The sequence below is a fragment of the Erigeron canadensis genome, chromosome 6 (genome assembly GCF_010389155.1).
Source record: "Erigeron canadensis isolate Cc75 chromosome 6, C_canadensis_v1, whole genome shotgun sequence".
Classification (NCBI taxonomy): Eukaryota; Viridiplantae; Streptophyta; class Magnoliopsida; order Asterales; family Asteraceae; genus Erigeron; species Erigeron canadensis.
Genome location: NC_057766.1, coordinates 22,223,894 through 22,251,304, shown reverse-complemented (window position 1 = coordinate 22,251,304; position 27,411 = coordinate 22,223,894). Strand labels below are relative to the sequence as shown.

Sequence of the window (27,411 nt, the reverse complement as noted above, 5' to 3'; positions counted from 1 at the left end):
TAACAAACTAAAACCAGACACGTAAAGTGACCGTCTACCGTCTACTCCATGTAAAGTGGCACCATTGTTGCTTGCTAATTGCTATACAGATAAACTTATATACATAGTCATATTTCTAACATACAAGTACAATTTTCTTTTTTTTTTTAAAAAGCTAAAATTTATTCCAAAAGAGCTTGTTGCCCCTCTGAAAATTTTAGTAACTAAGCTAGTCTAAACACCCAAGAAAATCAATAATAATATATAGCAATTATAAGATTAGAAATATTTTATGATATTTTTACAGAAATAATTTTGGTGTTATTTTTTAAGATTGAAAAGCCCGCTTAGCCATCATCGCCCAATTGCATATGAATTATGGGGCTCCGGAAGCGGGCAGACTTCATCGCGGTTACCGGCGGGAGGAATTACGGCGACGCCTCCTTGCAATTAGCGTTATCATTATATTGACCTAGGAACGATGATACTACGTTTTTATGATTTTCGGATACACCCATCTCAAGCTAGTCCTTAGTGAGAAGTCCTAACACTATGTTCTTGAGTTTTTTTAAGGAAAGAAACAAAAGGAATACAGTGGATTATAAAATTAGTTGTGTTCTTGAGTTTATTTTTAGGATAGAAAGGAAGTGAATGATATGATTTTAAGGGATAATTTAGTTGTTTTTGTTTAAAAGATTTTCTCCTCGATAAAAAGTATTTTTTTCATGTTTATGGGGTTTTTTATTGTAAAATGTCTAATAATCTGAAGTACGAAACTATATAGACATTCCATATCCTAAACTGGCATCCTATATCTTTTATATTTATTCAGATTTCCATACTTCCGTCAAATTCTTTTTCGTGCTCTTCCGAGAAAAGTCATCCAAGGATTTGTTTTTAAAGTATAGTATGCCACTATGCCAGTGATTTTAAAATGTCTGATATAGAATGAAATACGAAGCTATATAGACATCCCATATCCTAAACCGGAGTATAGAGCAAAACATCCCATATCTTTTATATATCAAATTTCCATACTTCAATCAAGGTTTTTTTACCGTACTTTCCCGAGAAACCCTTCCAAAGATTTGCTTATAGATAGAGAGCAAAGTTTATGCACAAAGTCTAGCGATCATTATACTTTTCCATTCACTCTAGTTGAACTTGCTTCAAAATCTTGTTATTAGTCATTTAGCTTTATGAAATTTAATTTGTGATTCCAAATATTAAGTCAGACTGTCATTTATAAATTGTTAATATAGTTATGTTTTTCCGTTCAAAAAAAAAATAGTTATGTTTTTGTTTATTCTGATTTCAAGGTAACCTTGTATCTTTTTTTATTTTTTTGTAATTTATAAAGGAAATGTGTATGAAAATTACAAATTATGCTATAACTGTTTCATTCATTTTACCAAATGATCATAAATCAACTTGACATGAATTTTATGTGTGAAATAAATATATATCTTGTGTTTTATGTGTGAGAATGATATTTTACTTGACATGAATTTTATGTGGTGTGGGTTACGAATATCAAGACAGTACATGAAACTAGTAAATTCCAACCATTACCTTTTTTTTGTTTCATCCATTTTTATAATTTTTGTTATTTAATTTCAATATAAGTGTGTTCAGTGTTCTACTTTGAAAAACTCGACTAATCTTTCCTTCAGTTTAACACTACATATAAGTCGAGTTTTCTTTATATTTGTTTCTGTCTAAGTGTTGGGTATATATACAAGAAAAATATAGCCTTATAGGTTATATGTAAAATAAAAGAAGTACGTTTCTCTTCGCTGAATATTTTCGTACATCAGTATATAAAATTTTACTTTGTGAATCTTCGTGCATTAATTTTACCATGATCTAAAAGTCAAGATCTTATCCTATTTATTTTTATTTTAATACTTACAGTAAGTAATATATTTAACATCATTTTGTAACGAGGCTAAAATCAAACTTGGATAATAATATGGTGCAACCATAACCGGTCAAACATAATAAAATATGATAAGACGCTAAAATTAAGGTTGGGAAACTCGTGACTTGGACTCTACTCGGCGAGGGGAGAGTCATGAGTTTTTAGAGAATTAGAGTTAACTCGGGGTCGGATTGGAAATTTATATATAAACATAAGTATTTTTGAAATTATATAGACTTCAAATTTTAGCATAATTGTTTAAAAATATTAACATAATAATTTAAACTTGAAAATTAAACGTTAGTTGTTAGATTCACGCTTAATCATCATTTTATCTGCATCAATGTTGGAGAACTTGTGGCTCGGACTCGACTTGACGAGGTGAGGAGTCAGAAGTTTATTTTGCGTACTCGACCGACTCGGAGAGTGTTAGGATAAAATGCATTAGGTATTTTACAGTTGAATGGCGGATATTTTTCTTTTGAGTTTGTAAGGAAAAAAAAAAAGGAGAAAGAATATCTTCCCCAGGCGAGCATTTTGCCATTTTTGATTTGAAATAAAAGTTGCTTACTCAGTTGACCCTTACATTTCCCCCCTCTTTCATTTTTTTTGAACAGTCCCCCCTCTTCTCTTTCATATTTGCCCTAAACTAACCAAATCTGACCCCAAATCTCGCATTCATTTCACTTCAGGTAAACCCCCAATCTTTCGATTTATTAATCTAACTCTATATTGTCCTGTATTTATTATACATCATTTATCTAGTATCACTTGTTATTTAACCATCCACAATATTGTAAATTTTATTATTATTGTTATTATTATTACTTTATTATTAACCAAATCTACTGAGATTACACTGTGTATTTTTGGCTTCTTTTTGTTATGAGGGATGAAATAGTGAATGAGAGAAGATATAAATCACATTTATTGTGTTTTATTTAATATATTTATAATTAGATTGTATATTGTGTTCATGTTGTTTTATTGTATTAGCATGAAAAATGTGTGATATTGATGTGTTTCGTTATGTTTGTCGACGTTGAAGTAGAGTTTTGTTTCATTAGATCTAGTGAGAAAATCACGCGTTTCGGTTATTAACTTCCATCACATTTTTAGCATTTTGTTATGGGAGTTGATATTCGTACCACAACAATCAATAAATCTACCACAACTCTGCATCACATGTTTGTACAGTATGTTGTGAAGCTTGTATATTGTGGTACAGTTATCATTTTCTGTGGTACGTACGTTTATCATTTCCCGTTTGTTATTATTGCACGGTTTTGTGTCCGTGTTCTTTGCTTTTGTGTAATCATGTAATTTGTATGACCATATTTGTTTCTCGTATTTTGAAAATAAATCATGCCGAACAACTATCATAATGAGCATCTGTGTCTAAGATATTGATCCTTTTTTTTGTATCTAGTTATTGGCCTAATTTTTCAAATTTGTATGTGTTCTTTAGGATGGATAAGTCAGTAGCTGGGTTCGAGAAGTGTAATGATAGAAAAGTGGACATGTCACAAGATAGGATACAACGTAACCGAGGTGACCCCTTTCCCTTTCCCGGGTTTATCGTGAATAACAAAGTTGATTATGAAGATCATACTCCTATTGGAAAAATGCTGTGTGGCTCTGTTCCTGATTCTGCTAAATCTAGTGAACAAAGCTCAAGCACTGCTACCACAAAAACCCCACCTGCCGAACCATCTGTGTCTCCTGAAATTCAGTCCAATTTGTGTCGGTCTGTTCTTGTTTCAGGAGCTGCACCTTCCACTTGTTATGGTTTCGGGCATGTAATATCTGGTGTCGTTGATAAGAGAAAATGCAAGGCTAGGGGAATCCTTTCGGTAGGACATAAAGAACCTCTTGAACAGGAGATTTCTGGAGACAGTATTCATTGTTTTAGTAATGATAAAAGAGGGAAAGATATCTTTTCAAAGTCTAGACCCTCGATGATTCCTTTTCCGGTTGAAGCTTCAATAAGTTGGCATTTGTCACCATCTTATGTTGATAAAGATGAAAATGACAATTTTGTTAGGAAAATCGATTCCCCAAAACCGTTGCACCAGTCCTGGAATATAGTTGAATCTTCCCCTTCTTCACCCTGTGAGTCTCCTTGTACGCTTAGCAGTCCTGATGCTCAAGGAGTATTAGAGACGTCGTCAGAGAAAGTTGTAAATAAATTATCTTCAACTTCTCCTTGCGATGAACATGTTATGCTACCAGAAGAGAGACCATCATCATTTGATTTCAGTGGGGAAAGTTCTCCATTTTCTGCAAACTCGTTAGGCAGTGGGAACGTCATGCAAACTCCGAACTCAGATTCAAGTTTAGAAAGGCATGCACCTTTATCTTGGATGAATGAAGGCATGACGTTCGAAACTGAACTTGATCAGGTGACCAATGATCTTCATCATAAAAGCTTATTTCCCAAGGACAATTCATCACCCTGGGATCCATCTAGGCTGAATGTTGAGTTGGCAGAATTATCCTCACTTTCTGATCTTATAAACCCCAAGAGTTTTATAGAAAGCTTGGATGTCCATGCATCATGGATTTCTAACTCAACTTCAGAGAATGTATCAGAGTCACAAATGCGTGTGTCTTGGAGGGATGGACTCATAAGTGGTTCCTTTGATAAGGAAGATTTGGATTGCTGTAGATTGTTGTCAGATGAAGAAACGGATGCTGATGGACTTTTAAAGTCTCCCAGGCTTACCGAGCATGAAGTGAAGGAAGAGGGGAATGGTAAAGGAACTTCATTTCCTACTCCCCTCAATCCTTGTGCAGAGTCAATATGCAGTGATGATGGTGGAGTACTTGCGTCTGACGACTCAGGCTGGACTATGTATTACAAAAACCGATCATTTGCAATTTGAATTTTGCCTTCTGTATTTATTCAAGTAAGTCCCTCTGTCTTGCTGATATATATCTTAGCTTGTTACTTTTTCACTAGCATTAATACAGAAGAATTATTTGCTGGAAACAATGTAAAGAAGGTTGAGATTTTTTTATACTTCACAGTTATTCTCCTAATATAACCAAGATAGTGTACGCCTTGATTGTATGTGGTATGTCAATAGTTTAACCAAAAGACGTGAAAAGAAGATAGAAAACTACATTTTAAGAATTTAATCAATATACATACACGTTCACATTTTACAAAACTCTTGAAAGATGACCAAGGTACCATTTTATTGATTTCGTAACTGTTGGCTTTAATCATAATGACAATGAAGATGATCCATTTAGTGTTGATCTCCAATCTAGATTTTCTTCTGTACAATCCTTGTGTAGCTCTTCTGGAGGGATAAAACAATCCATAGACAGACCAGGGACATTGAATGCCAAATCATCTATAGTCCATTTCTCTTCCATCCTTGTGATGACAGGGCCTGCCCTCAAATTATCTCCAAATCTTGTAATTATCACGTCTGATTGGCCAGAATGTGCAATCATCACACCCTCGATTATTCGGTAGTCCTCTACTTTTGTAGCCATATAGGTTTCCCAGTACATGGGGAATGAACCCGGTACTTGGACCCTAGTTAAATAAGAGTCCTCTAAGTGCACCAGTAACCCATTCTTTTGGCTAAAATAACCAAACATTACATGCTTAATCATTTCTGCTGTATTGTCGCTTCGATCTGCTAGGTCTGCATCATCTGCTGACAGTTTTAAGACGAAGCAATCAACATCCCCGATTCGCTTTTCTCCCATGTATTGTGCTTGGGAGAACACACCTGCCACAGCCATAGGATCTAAGCCCTACATATACAAGCAAGAGTTAACTACCAAGTTAGGGACCTTAGAGACTGAAGCCAATAGTCAATGGACCAAAGTGTTGTGAAGCAAAAATACAAAGATTTAAAGTAAAATTTCTACTTGAATTTTTGGGCTGTACACCAACCACTGTCAAATACTATTGAATGATTTATTAGGGGTCACTTCTTCCTCAAAGTGATGGTTTACTGACCACCACTTCCCTAGCTCTTGATATCACCTTTCAAAACTACGTAGAATGTTATAGGGGTACAACTATACATATATATAGTTATACGTCTAATGTTTGAGATTTGGGTATCTTTATGTTTGTGTGGGTAGTGTGCGTGTGAAGGACCAGGTTTCGGAATTAAGGGACCCAAGCTGACTAGAAATAAATAGAGGTGGCAATTATAGCCCATTCATGAATTCATCAATGGGTTGATCCGGTTACACTCAAATGACTCAAACATACTGAAAATGAAATGGGTCAAGTGTGAAGACAGGTTGAAAGTTTTCTAAGCCCTAAAAAGTTATTCATCTTTGAATTAAAATAAATCGATTTACTTAGAAAATATTCTAGTTGCATCATTTATATTATCTTGTTCTCATATGTAATACATCAGTCATTTATATAATTCAAAAGAACTGGATAAAAATGTTGCCAGTTCAATTTAACCCTGCATGACCACTGAAACCCGCTTTAAAAAATTCTTTTGACATGAACCCGTTTTGACTAGTTATCCAACCTGTTCCAAGTAGATCTTACAATTTTAGTATGTCATGAATATCGACAATAGGGGATTATGACCTGCTTACATCTCTAAGGATCTTTAAGTTAGGTTTAGTGGTGTTGATGTCAACTTGCTGCTAGGTAAAGCTGACTCTAAGATCAGTTGTGATAGTCAACTAGTCATAACTCATAACTTAACCTAAAGGGTTAGGAATTTGTAGGGACTGAATTCGTTAACTTTATAAGCATGTGGACCATCCTAACGCATGTGAATTTGATCTCATGACAATGAGAATCCATTGGAAAAGAAAAGGTAGTTGAAGAATATTAGAGTACCTTACAAAATGGGAAAATGACATACCACACCCACCAAAGTGGGCCAATTGCCAAAGCTGTTTGCCACTTTCTTCTTGAACATTTAATTTAAATATCTAGTCCCAGAAAGATTACATTGGGATAAATTCATAAACAGTACCTTCTTGCAAACATCACATAAAATTGCGGGTCCAATATTGAAACTTTTGGCCTTATGTAACAATATTTAATTATTATCTAAATATCAAGTATCAGTTCTGGTTCATTTTCTATTAGATATGTAGTTGCCAGAGAAGACTATTAATCATGAGATATTTGCTGTAATATACGAGCTATTAAGAAATATACTAGAAATGTAACTATAACAGTGCTGACCCTAACACGATCGACGATTAAGAATCGTTATTGTGGGCAAGTAGGTAATTCTGGTTTGAAGTTTTTTAATGAAAATGTTGCAATCAGAAAGATGGATATGAAGTTTGATAAATATGTTGGATTGTTACGAAAACGTTTAAATTACCTTCAAATTATTGACTAATTAAATAGTTTTTTTATAGACAAACATCATGGATAATGTGTAACTGTAACTGTTGATAAAATCTTAGTGATGTTTGTTATCAATATAAATATGTGTTAATTAGACAACATTTGATCTAATGACTAATGTATCTAAAAGACTTTTAGGATATGCATTTTTGGCAATCCTGTACCTTTTTTAGAATGCATTTTAGGTGGTCATTGCATTTTAAGTGTTTATGCCATAATTTTTATTCTGTTATTGTTTACATGTTTTATATATGGGGAAAGGTTAGGTAAAGCCTGCAGTACCTATCTTAGGTAAAGCAGAGAGGGGATTATGTAAAATTCTGGGGGGTTATGTATATTTATCAAATTCAAAGGTTTAATCTGTAACTTTTTTTAATGTGTCAATACCTAAGCTTATGTAAAGTCTGCAATACGGATCATTTTCCCTTTATATATTGTAAACAATTTTATAAGAAGTGTTACTGAGTTGGTAATGTATTTTCTTGCCTGAAGAGCACGGCGGAGTGGACGGACGCCACCTTTGGCAGCATGAGACCCAAGCCACGGTGTATGCCGCCAAGCAACATTGCCATCACTGCCAGCAACCACTTTGTGGCCGCCAACAGCAAGCTCAAATAACCACTTGTTTGGTACCATTTGCCACATAACAAAGCAACCCTTCTGTGGCATCCCAATATTACTGATGGTGGTTGATCCGTTTGAGCTGAGTTCATCTACCATGGCCATGGTAACTTTTCCAGTGGCATACATATTCCTTACTGTCCCTTCTAGCTTCCTGCAACCAGTGGCTGCCGTGAAATGTTGTATTATGTATTGTGCTGATGATGAAACCTACAAAACAGAACGGTTCACAGTTATACAATCCATATTCTTTTTTATTTAGATGATCAGATTGTTGCAGCTTAACCGAAACAATTTCATGTATATGTGCATACAAAGCGTGTGAGAGAGAATCATGCTGAAACGACAATACGATTCTCTCCATAACAACGATAGATCCTCTTTAAGTTGTTCTTAATAATCCTCCTAACATACCATGTCATTAAATCATGAGGATATGTACAATATAATGAAACCTTGAGATCTTGAATTTAAATTTTGGTATGAGCAAAATGTTCTTGAGATCGAAGTCGAGGTTTTCCAATAACAGGTTTCTTTTGGAATTAGAGTTGAGTATATACGGAGTCACGTCTTTTAGGTCAAATTTGGCGTTTAAAAAAAAATTAAATTCCTATGTGCGAGTTAAACATTGCAGCGGTCAAATCAGAAGGAATATATTACACCTTTTTGTTATAGTAAATGCAAGATTGATCAATATATTTCTAGTGGTTATGTGTTTTTTAAGGCATATATATGTTGTATTTGCCCCTCAAATTTTGACCAATTTAACTCTATCTTTTGGTTTGACCAATGTATAGTCTTGAACCTATTGAATTGAAATGTTAGTTGAAAAGTTAGGTTAAATGAATATAAATGTTGTTCCATTTGAGAAGGCACACAGATGACATAGACTGCTGACCAGATACAAAAATAAGAAAAACGAACAGTAGGGGTCTTCATGGCATTTATTGATATATATACAGATACACTTGACTTCTAGACCATGCCCAAAATTTACTTTAAAGCTACCCTTTATGATTTTTTTTCTTTTTCCATTAAACTTTTACATCTTCCATCCAACTTTTATTCTCTAAGATTTGGTAGATGAGGACATCGCACAAATATTTCATACCCATTTCTTCGTGTATAATGATTTTATTACAAAATTTTGTAGGATTACATTACATATACCATCATAATCAAATAAAAAGATTTGCAATGTATAATGCAAAAGATATATTAAATGATAATTTTGAAAGTTTATTCATACCATTTCATTTTTGATAAAAATTCATTAATTTTGATACAATAAGCCTAATTAGTTTATAATAATATTGACGAACACCTTTAGCATAGAAAACACTAAATGGAATTAGTGAACAACTTTGTTTGATAATTATCTATCATTCCTTATAAAGAATGTACATATTGTTGAAAAACTTGATCTTTTGATATGACCAGTATAACTTTACAATTTAAATTTCAATAACTTTAGTTTTTATAGTATACGTTTAGTCAAATTTCACATTTTTACAAGTAACTCATTTTATATAATTTTCCAATTCTAGTTATGAAAATGATAAATATCTATTATTCTATTGTAAAATGGAATGAACTTTTTTGTAACTTAAAAAAAATACAAAATCTATTATCAACTAAATTACACGTTAAATTATCTTAAAAAATATACAAGTCACTGTATATTCTTCATTATTAGACCACCTACGACAATCACCATAAAAAATTTCGGACACTGCTAATGAATACTATTTACTCCCGTCTTGCGCAAATATTAGACTAGTTTATAGAAAAAAGTTGGACATGAATGTTCATTAGTGTCATTGGCGGAACTTAAACATCTATTATAAGGGGATGAAACTTAATGAACATAAAATCTACCATGATTATAGGGGTTAATATGTAATATAACAATTATTTTTAACGGTATATTATATTATTATTATTATTATTATTATTTTAACGTTATTATAATATTTTAAACGTTATTATAATATTAGTAATAGAAATAAATTTTTTTGTACGGACTAGACCCTTTACTTCCTTCAAAATTCCATCCTTCATTATTAGTGTTGGAAACTTTATATCTATGTTTTTAATTTGTCAACATCATTCATTTTATTGAAGTGTATATGTGTATGTATCAATTTTGTATCATGTGTTTATACTATGTGTGAGCATATATGCATATACGTGACTATAAAAAGTGAAACGAGCCATCTCCACAAAAAGAGGATCAAGATTCTAGTCCGGCCATGATATGATTAATAAAGTTTTCCAAGTATTTTTCTTTCACATCACTATTTATATTTTACTTTTTTTAAAAATAATAAATGATACTACTTAGTTTTGCCTTCGATTTGAATTACAAAATGTCATTTTTCATGGATATGGCGACAACAAAAACAAAAACAATAAAAAGGGTTGTAAATAAATTATATAGACTTATTTTCATAAGATCACCCCTAATATATATACTAGTTAAGATTCCCTATATTTGTTTTTATTTGATTATATTTACAAATTACAAAAGTGATGTTCTTCCAACAATACATATGATTTTAAATTTCATACAACAAAAGGTTAGCATCTTAACCAATATGCTAAGCTTTTGTTGTATGAAAATTGAAAACCATATGTATTGTTGGAAGAAACATCATATTTGTTGCTAGAATTTACTATTAAAAAGGTTGGTTGCTTGATTTAATCTTTAAAATGAGTATTCACATTAAAAAAAAAAAAAAAGAAGTTATGTTAGATCAGCCCCTACTAGCTCCAATCACTTCAGACATCAAGATACAATCTAAGTACCAAAAAGAAGTAGTAGTTTTACACGCCAAAACTAGTAACACAAACTGGCCGGTCACCTAAGAAACACTTCATGACCTCAAGTACGCACCAACACAAAACTAGTAGACTAAAAACTAATATATATATATATATATATATATATGGGAAAAGTGAGTATCAGGCTGTTATGCACCCAACTTGGGTGAAAAACCCCTCACATACTAATATTTTAATATTTTAAATAAATACATGGCCCCCCCATGATTTTTACCTTTTAAAAAAAGGTATGTGAGGGGTTTTTCACCCAACTTGGGTGCCTAACAGCCTCATATTCCCTTCCCCCTATATATATAGTGTAACACTCCGGTGATAACACTTTTAAAATAAGAACGGTGATAACACTTAAAAACATCATTTTGATGCATTAAAAGTCCATAAAACTAACATAGTGCATAACTAATTATCATTATTTAAGTGTTTAACAACACATTGATCTTTCAAAATCAAAAAAATCACGTTTTTGGTTTTGTGCATCCATCTTGGATGCATATTATCAAAATGATGCATCCGACAAAAAACGTAATTTTTTTCGATTTTGACGGATCCATATGTTGTTAAACACTTAAATAATGATAATTAGTCATGCACTATGTCAGTTTTATGGACTTTTAATGCATCAAAATGTAGTTTTTAAGTGTTCTCATTTGTTCTCATTTTAAGTTAGTTCTCATTTGATTGCGACCCTATATATATATATATATAACTATTAAACAACTTTCAGGATCTCTACAGAAAAATAGAAATTAGGCTCACGGGAGCAAGGAACTGATCTCAAATTAATATTATCAAAAAATATATATAAGTTTGTGTGCTCATATAAATTTTAACATGCTTGTTGGAAATCCTTCAGGAAACAGTCTCACTACCATCCGGAATAGAGATATAACTGTCTATATCCAACTTCTAACGAGATTGGAAATATATCGTGTATATATATATATATATATATATTTATTGTTGGTGAAGTATATGCAATCATGAGATGCATGCTAACTAACATAGTAGTAGTACTCGAGATCTTGATCATGGTTAATGACTTATTAATGTGATGTAATGATCATGCATTACTTTAAAAAGAAGACATTAGTTTAAACATTATATACAGATTAATTAGTTAACTAAAAAGAGATCAAGAAAGGTTTCTACATGTTACAAACTTACCTGAGAAAATGAGGATTCAGGAGAAGGGAGTTGGGAGACAGGAAACAAAGGGCAACCCAAAACACTTAAAAGAATATTGAGATAATAATTATTGGGCTTGTTGTGTTTATTGGATAAAGAGAAATGTGTTTTGAGCCATGTTTGTGCCTTCTTTGATGATGTATACCATATGCTATTATGATGTTTGTATTCTCCATCTTCATCAATTGGTTCTTCTGATAGTGTTGCTAAACGCATCCTGTTATTCATACTCATCTATTTCTTCTCTTCTTTTCTTTTCTCTACTTTCTATCTCTCTCTTTTGTTTTAAGAGCAAGTAGAGATCGACACCCCCACTTAAATGCATCTCACCACTACTTTTCCATTGCTTTTTGTGCACGTGCATGTCATGCTTACTCTCTCTCCCTCTCTTCCTCATTATGAAAAACAAACTTATCTAATTAATTCACTTAATCACCCGACTAAGTCTTAATTTGGTCATGGATCAATTCACATTGATGATGACATATAATTCAGTGGTTTCGTATAAAGTCTTAGGTTCGAATCTTATAAAAGAGGTTTTCTCATAAATATTAAATTTCTCTCTAAATTGATAATTTGTATAAGGGATTAGTTCCCTCGAATGTAAGAAATTTTGAACGAATGTCTATAGTAGGAAATAACTAAAGTTGTGTGTATTGTATGTAAACAACTTTGAAATAATGTTTATTATATGTGAGAATTTCGTTTCAACCAATTACAATCTGACAAGTGGTACCTGTATATGGTTGTCACGTATGTTTTTTTACATACAATAAACATTTTTTCAAGTTGCTTACATACAATACACTAACTTTAGTTTTTTTCTACTATAGACATTCGGTCAAAGATAGTTACATTTCAGGAAACTAATCCCTTTGTATAACTAGGTGATACCAATTCATGGTGTTTAATATTCATGGGGAGTAAATAATTAGTAATTATGGTATTGTTTTTGTTGTAAATCATATCACCTTTTAATGAAACACAATACAACTTTTTGAGGATGGACGGAATCATGATCGAGGTTGGGACTCAATATATATTATTATTGATTTCGAAAAGGATATAAAAAAAAAAAAAAAAAAAAGTAGGCACTTTTTGAAATATAAATAAGAGTTATGGGGTGTACTATGAAAGCCTCATATGCGCATGCTCATCTTCTCTTTTTAATTTCTTTCATTTCTTATTTAAATTGTAAATTCATTTATATTGATTCATTCATAAAATAAAATGAAGAATAAATATTGGGTTCGACTCATTAGTTAGACAAGTCTGTAAATTGTTTTTCTTGAAATATTTGCTCATCTCTTGAAACATATAAGAAGGAATGAAATTGTTAGCTAGGAGATATCGTTATTCAATTAATTAAACATTAAAAAAATAATAGTAACAAATAACGAGCTATCATAAAATAATTGTCTATGTTTATTTATTTATTACAATTTAAAACAAACTATTTAAAAATATTTAGATATCTTATTGATTAATAGTGACTTTTCTAATATATATATATATATTGAAAAGTTATTTTAAAAACTTTTTTTTTTTACGAAAACCTTTGATAACTTTTCAAATAAAGCCCAGCTGATGATTATTCTTTACATGAAAATTGTTTTTTGATTGTTTTCTGAATAACTTATGTGTAATTTTGAAGTTTATAATTGTATGGAGACATGGATTATCATTCGTTATACAATTATGTAGAGATTTGGATTCTTGATCACATATGCACGAATATTGCTATGATTACATATGATCAACTTGCATACATGTGATCATACCAATATTCGTGCACATGTGATCAAAAATCCAAATCTCCACATAATTGTATAACGGATGATTATCCATGCTCCACGCAATTATAAACTTCAAAATTACACATAAGTTATTCATAAAACAATTAAAAAACAATTTTCATGTAAAGAACAATCATCGGTTGGGCTTGATTTGAAAATTTCTCAAAGGTTCTCGAAAAAAAAAGGGTTCTAAAAATAACTTTACCCTATATATATATATATATATATATATATATATATATATATATATATAGAAAGGTGTGGATCATTTGCTCACAACAGGGGATCTAGCTTACGTTGTCTTAACCAGGTCCGCGCTAGAGAGCCCTTTCACCCTCAATACCTAGTAGGAGGAGAAACTCCAACTAAACCGCCCGAAGGCACGACATTTAATTGGGGTAAAACCATGCCCCCTTTGCAGAAACAAAACTTGCTTCACTTGAGGACTTTTTGTAAAATTCCTTTTAAATGTCTTTCACATGTCTCGAACTCGAGACTTTCAGCATGTAAAACTGGTACTCACTATTGAACTATAATGGAAAGTACATTATAAAATAGGTCAAAGTACTTTTTTCGTCCCTGTGGTTTTTCGAATAAGCATTTTTCATCCTCGCCGTTAACTTTTGGAATCGTCCCTGTGGTTTGCATTTCGTCTCTGCCGTTAACCCCCTCACACGCAAGTCACGTGAGGGGCATTTTCGTCTTTTCATAAAGTTAAGTGCAAAAAACGTCCCTGTGGTTTACCGTTTTTGCATTTTTCGTCCTCGCCGTTAACAATTTCAGGAAAAAATTTCAAAAAAAAAAAAAACAAAACAAACAAAAATTACCGTACCAATTTAATCCAAACAAAACAAAAACCTATATACCTACATTTGAGGATATGCTCAATCAATTTCAAATGCAAACACGTACATACAATATTTTAAATACCGGTAGTATACCCGTAATACCGGTATCGGAAGGTACCCCGCTACAACTATTTCTGATATTTCGGTATTACCGTTCCGGTACTTCCGGTATTCACATTTTTTAATTTTTGAATTTTTTAAAAAATTATTTTTACAATACTTTAATGTTATTTTTTGTAATTTGTGAACTTTCTTGTAATTTGTTATAAAGAACCTATTTGTTTTTTTTTTAATGAATTCTAATTATATTTTGACTATTTTCGTTATATTATAGTAAGTTTATAACATTTAAAAAAAAATTAAATTAAATTAGTTGTACCAGTCAGTATTAAATTAGATCCTCATATGTAGGTTTTTAATTTGAGTTTGTTTTGATTTTTAATTAAATTTTTGTTTGGAAGTTTGTTAAATTCAAGGATGAAAAATGCAAAAATGACAAACCATAAGGACGAATTTTGCACTTAACCATAGGAACAAATGGGTATAAAGACATATATGCCCCTCACGTGCCTTGCACGTGAGGGGGTTAACGGATCCAAGGACGAAATGCAACCACAGGGACGATTTTAGCCAAAAAGTAACGGCGAGGATGTAAAGTGCTTATTCAAAAACCACAGGGACGAAAAAAGTACTTTGGCCTATAAAATATATCATGTGTGTTAATTCAATAGCCCGTAAATATTTATAATGACCTTTTAATCAGTTTTTTCACAAATTTATTCCACAAATTGGAAGTTTATTACATGTCTTATTTCAGAATCAGTTTGTTTTCCATGGTATAGAAAATAACAATCAACCGTTATTATACGTTACGACTATCAAATAAATAAACTTCATAAATATATATACACATTTTTATCATATGCACAATTTATAGGCAAAGTTACATCGATCTACTTAAAACTTAAAATCAAGCACTGTAGCTCACACTAAGCCATTCAATCCATCACGAAAGAAGCAAATGAAACTCACAAAGAAGATTGCACAATTACTCAACCGATTGATCCAACTTCATCAACTATCGTTTTCTAAGGTCCTCATTTGCTTTGCTACACGTCGAACACTAGGTCGAGTTCCATTTCCAGATTAACTTCGGATACACACCAAATTAAGATGGTTTTGGTTATTAAAAATAATTTCATTTCAACTTAATTAACCAATGATTATGATAGTCCTTGGGATTTAGCCCAACTGGACATTTAACGCCCCTTATGTTTTTTAGCCAAATATTGGTCACGGGTTCAAAATCTTTGAAAGACATATTAGGAAGTCTTTGCCAATGAGGTGGAACATTAGAGTTTTTCTCTAGCATTTAGCTAGTTTCCTGCAGAACGGTAGTGGGACTTCCACCGCCAGTCATGCCCTCGGATTGACTGTGCTGGTGACGTGGTCGATCTCTACCGGACGATGAAGAGACATGCCGCTGAATCCAGTCACCACTGTTGTTCAAAAAAAAACCCAATGATTATGATATTTCTCCTTTCTTTTCTGAATGATAATTGTATTGAACACAAGCTATGTACAACTCTTCATATCTATTTTGCTTCGTTAATTAATTTATGTATTAAATTTTTGTGTCAATGTAGGGTTAGCTCATTTTATAAAGATTTTAATCTTTTGAATGACATTCAGATTTTAATCCTTGACATAAATAAATTTATGATTATTTTAATTTGGATAATTGGGGATGTTTATTTTTAAACAAGCGTTAAAATAAAATGAATAATGTAAGATCTTTGACCATTATTAGATTATTATAAAATTGATACACGAAGATTTTATATAATGCACAAATATTTTTATAATGTGCAACTATTTTTAGTTAAAAAAATTTTATTTTATGTTAGTACCTTTAAAAATAAAATTGATTTATCGTTAAGAATACATATATGGTACCACTAGTCTGTACGTTGTTGCCTTACTTGTAACCAGTTGTTAGCAACATATGGCTGCCTAAGATAGTAATATGCACCCTTTATTGATTGGAACATTACATTAAACTGAACTTTTGAAGATCTAAGTTTTTTTTTTTTTATTTTGTTTATTTTGTTTATCTATATCTATATCTATATCTACATCTATATCTACTTATTATAAGATAAATTAGGTATTCTATTTTTTTTGAATCTTTTAAAACATTTAGCATACAAATTTTATCTATTAAATCACATTTATTAACTCCCTAAATCACATATGAATTATTTTACATCAATTATCAATTTTACTCCCCGCCGTTGCTATTACAAGTCGTTACCGCCACCACCGACACGCTGTTGCCTACACCGCCGCATTGCACGAGTATTCCTATAGTTTTTATAATTAGACCCTTAATTTCTTTATAGAAGCATTTTTTTCACATGCTTAACAATGGTTGCTCATTGGGTTAATTCTTCTTCATTCTTTTTAAACTTTTATCAATTAAACTTGAATTTACAACTCATGTTTTTGAGAATCTTACAATGAGCATTTGATTAACTACAAGATCTACCCTTTTCTCCATTTGAAAAGTATTCGTTCTTCATACTATTTACTTTTTAATCTTGAATCCTTTTTACCCACCCTTTTTTGTACCTCATTGCAAGAGCTTAGTTATGTTATGGTTTGGTTTATCTCATCATTCATTATTTGTTTAATTTTTTTTTGAAACAGCTAAATTATTACTAAAATGATTTCCGGTATCAAAATTCATCATAATAGATAGCTAAAGGGTTATTAACAGATAAAATGGCCCGTTTTCCTTTTCCTTCGCATCCATGGGCTTTGTTCTTAATAGTACTCGTATATCCCAATATCCCATCATTGGATTCGGATCGATAAGTTAAGGGTTCTTTCCAACGGTAGAAATTGTATATATGAGTGAATTTTGTGTGAATTATGATATTGTTAAACTAAAATAGTAATAATAGGATTTTTCTAACTAGTGCTTTATTGATACTTGTTAGCAAGTTCTAAATTATCTTAATATTTCTTTTAATAGCTTAAATTTATATTTAATAAACATTATATAACTCAAAACTTTTCATTTTAAAATTGATTTTTTTTTATTTTTATGGAAATATATTACTTCATTAAACACTTTTAAAGAGCTTATAGAGTTATAGGACACTAATTAAAAAAATCCGCCTTTATAATATCGGAGTTTTTTTCCAGCTACATCCCTAAATTGCTTAGAAGATTCGCCTTGTTTTCAGAATTGTTAGAAGATTTTTGGCATTCTATTTTTAAAATAGATTTTGCGTTTTCAAAAATGAATTTTTAAAAAATATGTCATTACTTGTTTTTTCAAAACTACGTTTTTATTATGTGCAATCACAAATAATCACTTTCTAAGTCAAAGACTTTTTCTAATTTTTTGTGTTTTGCAAACACAATAGTTACACCCTTAATCAAAAAACGCTTACAATGTATTGTTTAGTTTACTTAAAGGTGGAAAGGAAAGGAGAGGGAAAATATATAAGATGCATTCTTAAGTTTTTTTTAAGCGTGGAGAGGGAAGGGGTGGAAAGGATTAGAGGGGAATTTTAGTTGTTTTTTGTCTTAAAAGTTTTCCCCTCATTTTTGAGGTGATTAAGAAAGAAAACTTTTCTTCCCTTTCTTATCCTTTCCACCTTTAAGTTAACTAAACAATACAGTGTTAGTTTTAAACGTAGTTTCAAACACCCTTAGTCAAAAACCCTTACTTTAAGCACAATAATCACTTTTTAAGTCAAAGACTTTTTCTGAATTCTTTTAAAGGTAATTCCAAACACCTTTGTCACACCAAAATGTAATATAAGGTTATTCTAAGCTAAAAAATACAACCCGTTTTGGTTTCTAATTTTTAACTTTTTTTTATATTCCAGTTATCTTTCCTGTGATTAATTAGTGTTTGGTTGGTTTCATTTTATTCATGAACTTTTTAAAGTTTTTTTAAAAAAAAAATAAAAAATGATTGGACTAAAATGTACTCGTTTTAATGATAACAAGGCACGCCAAGTGTTCGATGAAGTGATTAAATTGTACATATTTTTCTCATTTAATTTCAAGCTAATGTTCCACCGCATTTTCAATACCTTATAGTATGTGGACGATTACCTCACAAACTAATGTGATTTGCCGTGGTCGAAAAGATTAATATTTCTATAAACATACAAGCCATTTGGTTAATTAGTATTTATCAACACCGTCTATAAGTATGTTTTTTTTTTAGATTTGTGATTTTTGTTTGGTGTACTGGGAACTGTCTTTTACTATTTGCATAATTAGATTAATTCAACTTAAAACACGTAGGCATATTAACTTTGAATTCTTGTTAAATATATTTTAAAGCGCTTGACCAACTTATATACAACAAGGATACAAAATTGTATAAATGTTTATGCAATGCTTGTCAATTTATCCCTTATAAACCAGAATATTGTTACAGCCAAAGCTCCTTTAATTCTTAATCAAAACTCAAATGTGTCGATATGATTGTAGGATATTTACTAACAACTAACAAGTCAATGTAACAAATGGAAAGACGGTCTACATTTTATTTCTGGTAGAGAAATAATTAACTGTCTATATTTCATCTTTTTCATACATTATTGTTTTTGACGGAACTGTAGTGTTGTGAGTGTAACAAGTCGAAATCAATAATTGTAATGTACATAAGATAGAGTGGGTGTGGTTGGGCGTCGTAGTGGAAAATGGTGCTTTTAAGGAAGGCAAGGAAGGAAATGTGTCTTCATCCAAATACCATTTGTGCAATTATGCCTATTCTTGGTGTTAGTTTCTTTCAATTCTCTCCTTTTACTTCACACTTTTATTTCACTTTTGTCAGTATAACTAGTCGTTCAAGAGTCTTAGTTTATAAATTTGTGCATGATATAGGAAATACTAAATTTAAGAGATATGGTCGTTTTTTATAACTCATGTCAAAAACATACATATCTATATACATGACTGCCTAGGTTTAAAAGATATGGAAAAATCATTTTGAAAGAAGGAAAAACTAGATCATCCTAAATTTTGTTGATTATTTAAGTTTGGTTATTTGAAACCAAGTCAATCATCATCACAGGCGGTATCACATAGGGGCAAAGGGGCAAATGTCCCCCTCAAAATTTAGATTTTATCATGTATTTTCAATTTTTCATTGATTTAAAAAAATTTCTTATAGATTTTTAACATTTTGACCCCTTTTATATTTATATTTTACGGATTTTTTAATTTTGCTTCCTCTGAGATTTTTTCCTGATACCGCCTCTGATCATCATGATATATATCATCGTCACCCCAACATGGGTCTTTCAGAGATATATATATGCCGATGTCGGGATAATTAATTAATTGCCGCCGAGAAGAGATATTACACAAGTAACAATGTGAAAATCACCGATAAACCCTAAAATGGTGCTTGAAAACGGGATTGTAAAACAAACCAAAAAAAAATCTTTTAATGTATTGTTAGAAACTTATTGAAAATTAAGTCTAGACAGCTATTTACAGATAAAATCGTAAATTATAACCTGAAGGAAAAAATAAATCTATTTTGAAGATATCTCCAAACAAGTTTATGCATATGTTATCAGGTATATCTACATCACAATTCACATGTATAGTATATTAGTATGCATCTTCATTTTTCAAATGAATAATCAAAATTTACATCGATGGATGCTTGGACTAATGTTTATATGAGATTAACGATCATGCATATATGATACTTTGTAAATTGTCGTTGGTTTATATGATTGCATTTGGATTTTTTACGATTTTCACTTTAAAATTTTTTATATTTTATTTCTATTTAATCATGATGAAAATGAATGATAACAACACAGCATATCATACACAATACAACCTTTATACATATACATATAAATTACATACCCATACATCGCGTGGATACTCTGATAACAATGAAAGGGGAAAAAAAAAGAATTCCGCTTGATTCCTTTTTAGTTGTAATTACATAATGAGAAAGTCTTTGATGTTGGGGTATTCCATCAAGATTTGATTTGAGTCTCCTGAGTTTTAGTTCACCGTGTAATTTAAAAATAGGAGTAGAATAGTCTGTCAATAAAGAAAAAAAAAACTATATATAGATCATAAAAAAAAAAAAAAAAACACAATGGTGCTAAACTATTATTTGAGCTTCGAAGATACAAATAAGGCAGTCACAAATCTGGACTTATGAATGTTACATGATCCAGTAGATAAATAAATACATTAAGGTCCACAGCTGTAACTGGCCATAGGCACAAAAGTGGACTAAAAATGATGTGGGCTAGCTCTTGGGCCAAGTTTTTACATTACTAGATATAAACTTTTAAATAATACTAGCACGGCAGCACAATACAATGATGGTGATGGTTGTCTGATGGCGGCGACCGGTGACGAATATTGGTGGTGGTGGAAACTGTGTTAAATAGTGTAGGTTATTGATGTAAAAGTATAATTGATATAAATAGGTAAGTGGTGATATATTACAAAATAAGGGACCTATGGTGTAATTTAATTAAGAGTACCCTGGTAATATCTCATATCCTAAAAGTGTGAATTTTAACAAGGGTGTGTAATCATTATAAGTTGTATAGATAGATGAGCGGGCTTTTCATGTTGATATCAATGTAATGTTTTCTTTGATATTTGGGAAGCGATCTTTACACAAAAAGTTTTAGCGATACAAAACTTTTTAAAAGTAATATATAACATATTGTACAACTGTGTCATACATAAATTTTTATGTATAGTTAAAATATTTTGTGTAATGATAACTAAATTTTAACAAAAATGTGTTGCCACATATATGGAGGTGATTCGTACATAACTATCTTTTAAGCCGTATATCATAAAATGTGTTCCATATATAGTATTGTAAATTAACACCCTAAATCGTATTTAGTAGTGTGCAGATCGACCCAAAAAAAAAAGATCGACCGCTCATCAACAATCATGCTAACTTGAGGTGATATCAATATATCATCAAGCACTGATTAAGGACTCGTGTTGATTAGCAACTACGTTGATTAGTGAGTTAGTGACTGCATACTGATTAATTAGTAACCTATCTAACACGTAATTACTATATGTAATAATCGTTTATCGTATGGAAATCATCATATATATAGGATAGTTAACTAACCTATCTAGCTGAGAAAAATTATAAATGTTCTTTGAGACGGACACAACACAACTTTACTTCTTCGCAAGCGCGCGTTCTTTGTCTTGTTTTAAGCTGAAATACGTTATGCTCCAGTACTGAAAAACTAATATTGTAACACATATGATTAATATTTTAAAAACGTAATCACATGAATAATGTGAGACATCCAGTCTTTCAATTCGAAATATATTCTCAAATCTCAATATATCGATCCACTTAAATTTTCTATCGGAGTTTAGTAATGAGACTAGATTTTAGACCCCTAATATTATTAATATAAGAATTAGTATATGAAACTAAGAAAAATACTTATACGTTAAATGTAAAAATATACTTATAAAGGAATTGAGATATTCAAATGTTAATACTGAATGCTAATATCATAGCTAGCTGGATGGTGTAGTAAAGTTTATTTTATACAAATTCTGTCAGAAGCAATATCTTAATTTTAATTACATAATTGATCAAGTTTTCATTGATGTCTTGCAAAAAGTGATTTTATTTCCATTACCCATGGTTGTTAAGAACAATAAAAGTAACGACTGTGGGGTTCTCAAAGATTTTGTGTTATGATTTTATTTGTAGTATTCATTTTATATGAGAAAAATATGTATCCTAAATATAGTTTGATTCCAATTACATGTAATAATAATGATTATCTTAATTAAAATCTCATTACAAATTAGATAAACATTATACAATAAAATATATTGTTTTTACCAATGTTAATGTTATGTTTGAATTGAAAAAGGAAAACAAAATCCATTACTTTTTGTTTCATTCTGTTCTCTAATAAATTCCCCCAAACAAATATATATCATTAAGTTGGATAAAAACAACCACACATCTTATTTATATTTGTTTTCATCGGAATTTATATGGAGTAAATATTTTTTACGTTAGATTTAAGTAATTAAAGGTATTGATAAAGTAGATAACGGGTTTGACATTGTATTTATCCAAATATATATACTCGATTTTGATAAAGTAGATAATGGGTTAGATTTTGTTGTGATATTAGTCATACATTTTTTGTTTTTCTTTTTATTTAACTCAAGTTGAAAAAAAAAGGCAAACTAGAATTAATATTTATATGAAGTTAATTTTCATATGTTTCTTCTTTAGCTTACGTATTCATTAAGTTGTGTTATTGGTCATACACTTTTTGTTTCTCTTTTTATTTAACTAAAGTTAAAAAAAAAGTAAATTGGAATCAATATTTATATGGTGTTAATTTTCATATGTTTCTTTTTTAGCTTTCGTATTCATTAAGTTGTGATATTGGTCATACACTTTTTGTTTCTTTTTTTATTTAACTAAAGTTGAAAAAAAAAAGATAAACTGGAATCAATATCTATATGGAGTTAATTTTCATATGTTGCTTCTTTAACTTTCGTATTCATTAAGTTGTGATATTGACCATATACTTTTTGTTTCTCTTTTTATTTAACTAAAGTTGGAAAAAAAAAGGTAAATTGGAATCAATATTTATAGTTAATTATCATATGTTTCTTTTTTAGTTTTCGTATTCATTAAGTTGTGATATTGGTCATACACTTTTTGTTTCACAATTATTATAAGATTTATATATCTTGAGACTACCCGTCCAATGGACGAGCCTAAGCACTAGTACAGTAGTGTATATATATATATATAGGTTCTTAATTCAAATAACACAAGTTTGTATAACGATAGATAAACCCACTCATTAATCATTATGTTATCTATACTCCCTTAAAAAAAACTGATACCCTCTTTTTAAATTAAGAACCTGATATGTCTCATTTACCCTCCATTTTAATATATCCTTATCTTTATTTTATATAATGTGACTAAAATACCCTTACAAACATTTCAGATTCTATCTCTCCTTCACGCACAAACATATAACAAAAACTCTAACTCATAATTCGTTCCCCCCTTGCATCACGTCCGACCTCAAACGTTGTCTATTTTTGCCGCTGCAACACGCGGATACCTATCTAGTTATAAATAACAAGTCGCCATATATGATATTACTATATGCAGTTAATAATCTATAAGAAAACCTTAATTAATTAGTACATCACCAAGATTTCTCAAGATTCTTTGGACATAATTTAAATTTTCCATGAGATTAATTAATTATTTCATCTGTGTCAACATTATTGAAAAACAACGTGTTTTATTATAATCCAATAGAATAATAATCAATATATATCCAATAATTTGTTTTATTATATAAATATAAAATTAACTGATTAAAAAAAATCAACTAGAAAGACACTAGAGATCAAAAAGTACAATTCTAGAAATACAAAGCATTGCACATTCTAAAATCTTCTCGATGTTTTAACTAACTAAAATGGAAAAAGGTCGAAAAAACTTGTGTCAATTGGGTTAAAATATAAATTGGTGATGGAAAATCAGAAAGTGTAAATTAATAATTTTTAAATTGGGTTAAAGTGTAAATTGTTGATGGAAAACCAAAAAGTGTAAATTAATTTAGACATGTGTTGATTTAGTTAATTTTGTGAAATTGGGGGATATGAATGGTTAATTGAGGTTAGATCAGTTGTTGTTAGTATATACTAGATTTTAGACCCGTGTCCAACACTGGACACGAGACTTACGACATTATTAAAAATCGATATTAATACATGTAACTCATAAAAGCTTATAAGTTCAAAGCTGAAGTATATGTAGATATTATGTGTTTAATTCAAATGTCAAGACTGTTAAGCTAATAGAAAGAAAACTAATGTAAAAAAATAATATTGGAAGCATATACCCTCATGCGGCAATTGAAAGACTTTTTTATAGACGAAAATTATTGTAATGTCTTCTCTCTTATCATCTTTGTCACATATTAACACCTTAAAGCCTCTTCTCGACTTAACATTAAAAGATTTTTATAATTATTAATTATGAGTTTTATCTATATCTATACTATATTATAAAGCAGATTTTTCTTAGATTCTCAACATTGAACTTGAAATTTTCAATATTGATTTTAAGTATTTTTCCAAAATGCCCCTCCTATCTATTTTATATTTATCTAAAATAACTATAATACCCTTTCTCTCTCCTCAAATCTCAACAATCATCTTTTTTCTCTCTCCTCTATAAATCATTCATTTCTCCAATTCATTCAAAATCTTTTATCTCAAAAACCGTACATCGATAAATTATAAAAATTGTATGGGTGTTCTTAAAGTTTCATGCTCTTTCATTAGAGATGTCATTCGATATACTTTCGACAAATTTTTAAAACCGAGGACGGAGCCCGTACGGCTAAGGCATTTGACTATCATACTCTATGACATATCAACTCCTATAACCTATCATACTCTATGACCTAAATATCACCCCACCATCTCACCGCTGCAACGCATGCGTACTTACTCTCGTATCTTATAACAACCATAAACTTTGTACAGTATTAGCTTAATGAGCTTGTTGTAAGGGATAAATGATCGGTTTTGTTATATATACGTGGCGTTGACAAGAACTAATGGTGATTTGTGAATTGTGATGGGATAGACCAGGCAAATAGAACGAGAAATACAAATAAAACAAAAGAACTTTTCTTTCTATATCTTACGTGCCAGAATTTCTTGCGTACTTACTATAAATTGTCAACACACAACCTTTTACTCAATACACAAAATATATTCGTGAATAACATACATCAATTCTAAAATCCTTCAACCGAAAATGGTTAGCATTCAGGAGTTAAGAAAGATGCAACGAGCCGAAGGACCAGCAACGATTATGGCCATAGGGACCGCTACACCGCCTAATTGTATAGACCAAAATATGTTTCCAGATTACTATTTCCGTATTACCAAAAGCGAGCACAAGAAAGACCTTAAAGAAAAATTTAGGCGCATATGTAAGTTTTATACATGTTATTTACTTGTTTTCTTATAACCATATATAAGTTAAATTTTTTCAAGAATATTTTATGTTATTTGACACATTTTTGTATGTTATCTAATCTTTTTAGTAATTTGACACATTTTTGTATGTCATCTAATCATTTAGTAATTTGACACATATTGGCACATTAATATTTTATATGTTATCTAATCTTGTTAGTAATTTGACACATATTAACACATGTTATCTAAGCTTTTGAGATATTTGACACATTTTGTATTGTGTTCAGGTGATAAATCAATGATTAAAAAAAGATACATGTACTTGACAGAGGAAATTGCAAAAGAGAAACCGAACATTTGTGCCTACATGGCACCGTCATTGAACGATAGACAAGACATGCTGGTTGTTGAAGTTCCAAAGCTCGGTAAGGAAGCAGCAACACAGGCGATCATGGAATGGGGCCAACCTAAGTCCAAGATCACCCACCTCGTGTTTAGCTCAACAAGCAGCATTGACTTGCCAGGAGCTGATTACCAGCTCACAAAGCTTCTTGGTCTTCCGTTATCTGTCAAACATTGTATGATATACCAACAAGGTTGCTATGCTGGTGGGACGGCCCTTCGTATGGCTAAGGACTTGGCCGAAAACAGCAAGGGGGCTCGCGTCTTGGTTGTTTGCGTTGAAATCACTGCTGTACATTTTCATGGGCCTGATGAAACCCGAATTGATAACTTAGTGGGCCAGGCCTTATTTGGTGATGGTGCAGCCGCCATCATAGTTGGGTCTGGCCCATTAATAGATGTAGAAAAGCCACTTTTTGAGATGGCTATTGCTTCTCAAACTATTCTTCCAGATACCGAGGGTGCAATTTACGCTCATCTTCGTGAGGCAGGGATTTTATTTTATCTTGGTAAAGGTGTTCCGGGCCTTATCTCAAAACACATTGAAAAAATATTAGTAGAAGCCTTTCAACCCTTGGACATAGTTGATTGGAACTCACTTTTTTGGATTGCGCATCCAGGCGGGCCGGCAATCTTGGACCAAATGGAGGCAAAACTAGCCCTTACCCCCGATAAACTACGGGCCACACGACATGTGCTTAGTGAATATGGAAACATGTCAAGTCCTTCTGTACTATTTATCCTTAACGAAATGCGACATTTTTCAGCTACAAATGGGCTTAATACCACAGGAGAAGGTCTAGAGTGGGGTGTATTGTTTGCGTTTGGGCCTGGGCTGACCGTTGAAACCGTAGTATTACATAGTGTGCCCATTTAGTGAACTATTATTTACCCATTATTTTTGTGCTAAAAATGTCTTCTTTTTTATGTTCTTCGAACTTGCCATTAAATCATGGTTAAATGTCTTCCCTTTGTTATTGTTATTATTTTCACTGGATGATGATAATCTATTTTATGAATTAATATAATAATTTGTAATAGTTTGTGTATGATGTTCGACTAAAGAAATCATTGTCTTCTAAGAATCAACGAGAGAGAAATAAATATGTATGATAAATCTACGAGGGACATGATTTTCTAAGGATAAATGATTTCATGCTAAATTATTATTCGAACTTCGAAGATAAAACTGGACTTTTGAATGTTTCATGGTCCACAATCGTAACTGGACAAACGCTACAAACGCACCAACAACTGGACTAACATTAAAGTAGGCTAGGACTTGGGCCAAGGTTTTACACTGTTACATTTAAAGATTTAAACTTATTAATCAAAATTATTAACAGGCTTTTAGGATGTTGAGATTTCTCCTAAATTTGTCAATATCATCTTTCTTTG

The 27,411-nt window shown here is 31.1% G+C and overlaps 3 protein-coding genes across 3 annotated transcripts; 2 read left to right on the top strand and 1 right to left on the bottom strand.

Annotated features, from left to right (window-relative positions):
• The first annotated feature begins 2,437 nt into the window (after positions 1-2,437).
• Positions 2,438-8,146, top strand: LOC122603736. The gene is made up of 3 exons (XM_043776523.1): positions 2,438-2,592; positions 3,369-4,809; positions 7,755-8,146. Exon 2 carries the CDS (start codon positions 3,370-3,372, stop codon positions 4,783-4,785), a length of 1,416 nt encoding a protein of 471 aa, XP_043632458.1. The 5' UTR covers positions 2,438-2,592; position 3,369; the 3' UTR covers positions 4,786-4,809; positions 7,755-8,146.
• On the bottom strand, positions 5,005-12,196 carry LOC122603737. The gene is made up of 3 exons (XM_043776525.1): positions 11,892-12,196; positions 7,749-8,093; positions 5,005-5,674 (listed from the first exon to the last, which is right to left on the bottom strand). Exons 1-3 carry the CDS (start codon positions 12,144-12,146, stop codon positions 5,129-5,131), a joined length of 1,146 nt encoding a protein of 381 aa, XP_043632460.1. The 5' UTR covers positions 12,147-12,196; the 3' UTR covers positions 5,005-5,128.
• A 13,213-nt stretch (positions 12,197-25,409) lies between these two features.
• LOC122603276 (chalcone synthase 2-like) lies at positions 25,410-26,890 on the top strand. The gene is made up of 2 exons (XM_043775946.1): positions 25,410-25,622; positions 25,899-26,890. Exons 1-2 carry the CDS (start codon positions 25,445-25,447, stop codon positions 26,888-26,890), a joined length of 1,170 nt encoding a protein of 389 aa, XP_043631881.1. The 5' UTR covers positions 25,410-25,444.
• Positions 26,891-27,411: the final 521 nt, after the last annotated feature.

What these genes read in the sequence shown, in the direction of transcription:
- LOC122603736 (XM_043776523.1), top strand. Translation starts at nt 3,370, where the DNA reads ATGGATAAGTCAGTAGCTGGGTTCGAGAAGTGTAATGATAGAAAAGTG.
- LOC122603737 (XM_043776525.1), bottom strand. Translation starts at nt 12,146, where the DNA reads ATGAGTATGAATAACAGGATGCGTTTAGCAACACTATCAGAAGAACCA. An exon ending in CTGAATCCTCATTTTCTCAG is followed by an intron (nt 8,094 to 11,891) that starts GTAAGTTTGTAA and finishes TCTGTTTTGTAG; the next exon opens with GTTTCATCATCAGCACAATA. An exon ending in CACTCCGCCGTGCTCTTCAG is followed by an intron (nt 5,675 to 7,748) that starts GCAAGAAAATAC and finishes TTGTATATGTAG; the next exon opens with GGCTTAGATCCTATGGCTGT.
- LOC122603276 (XM_043775946.1), top strand. Translation starts at nt 25,445, where the DNA reads ATGGTTAGCATTCAGGAGTTAAGAAAGATGCAACGAGCCGAAGGACCA. An exon ending in AGAAAAATTTAGGCGCATAT is followed by an intron (nt 25,623 to 25,898) that starts GTAAGTTTTATA and finishes TATTGTGTTCAG; the next exon opens with GTGATAAATCAATGATTAAA.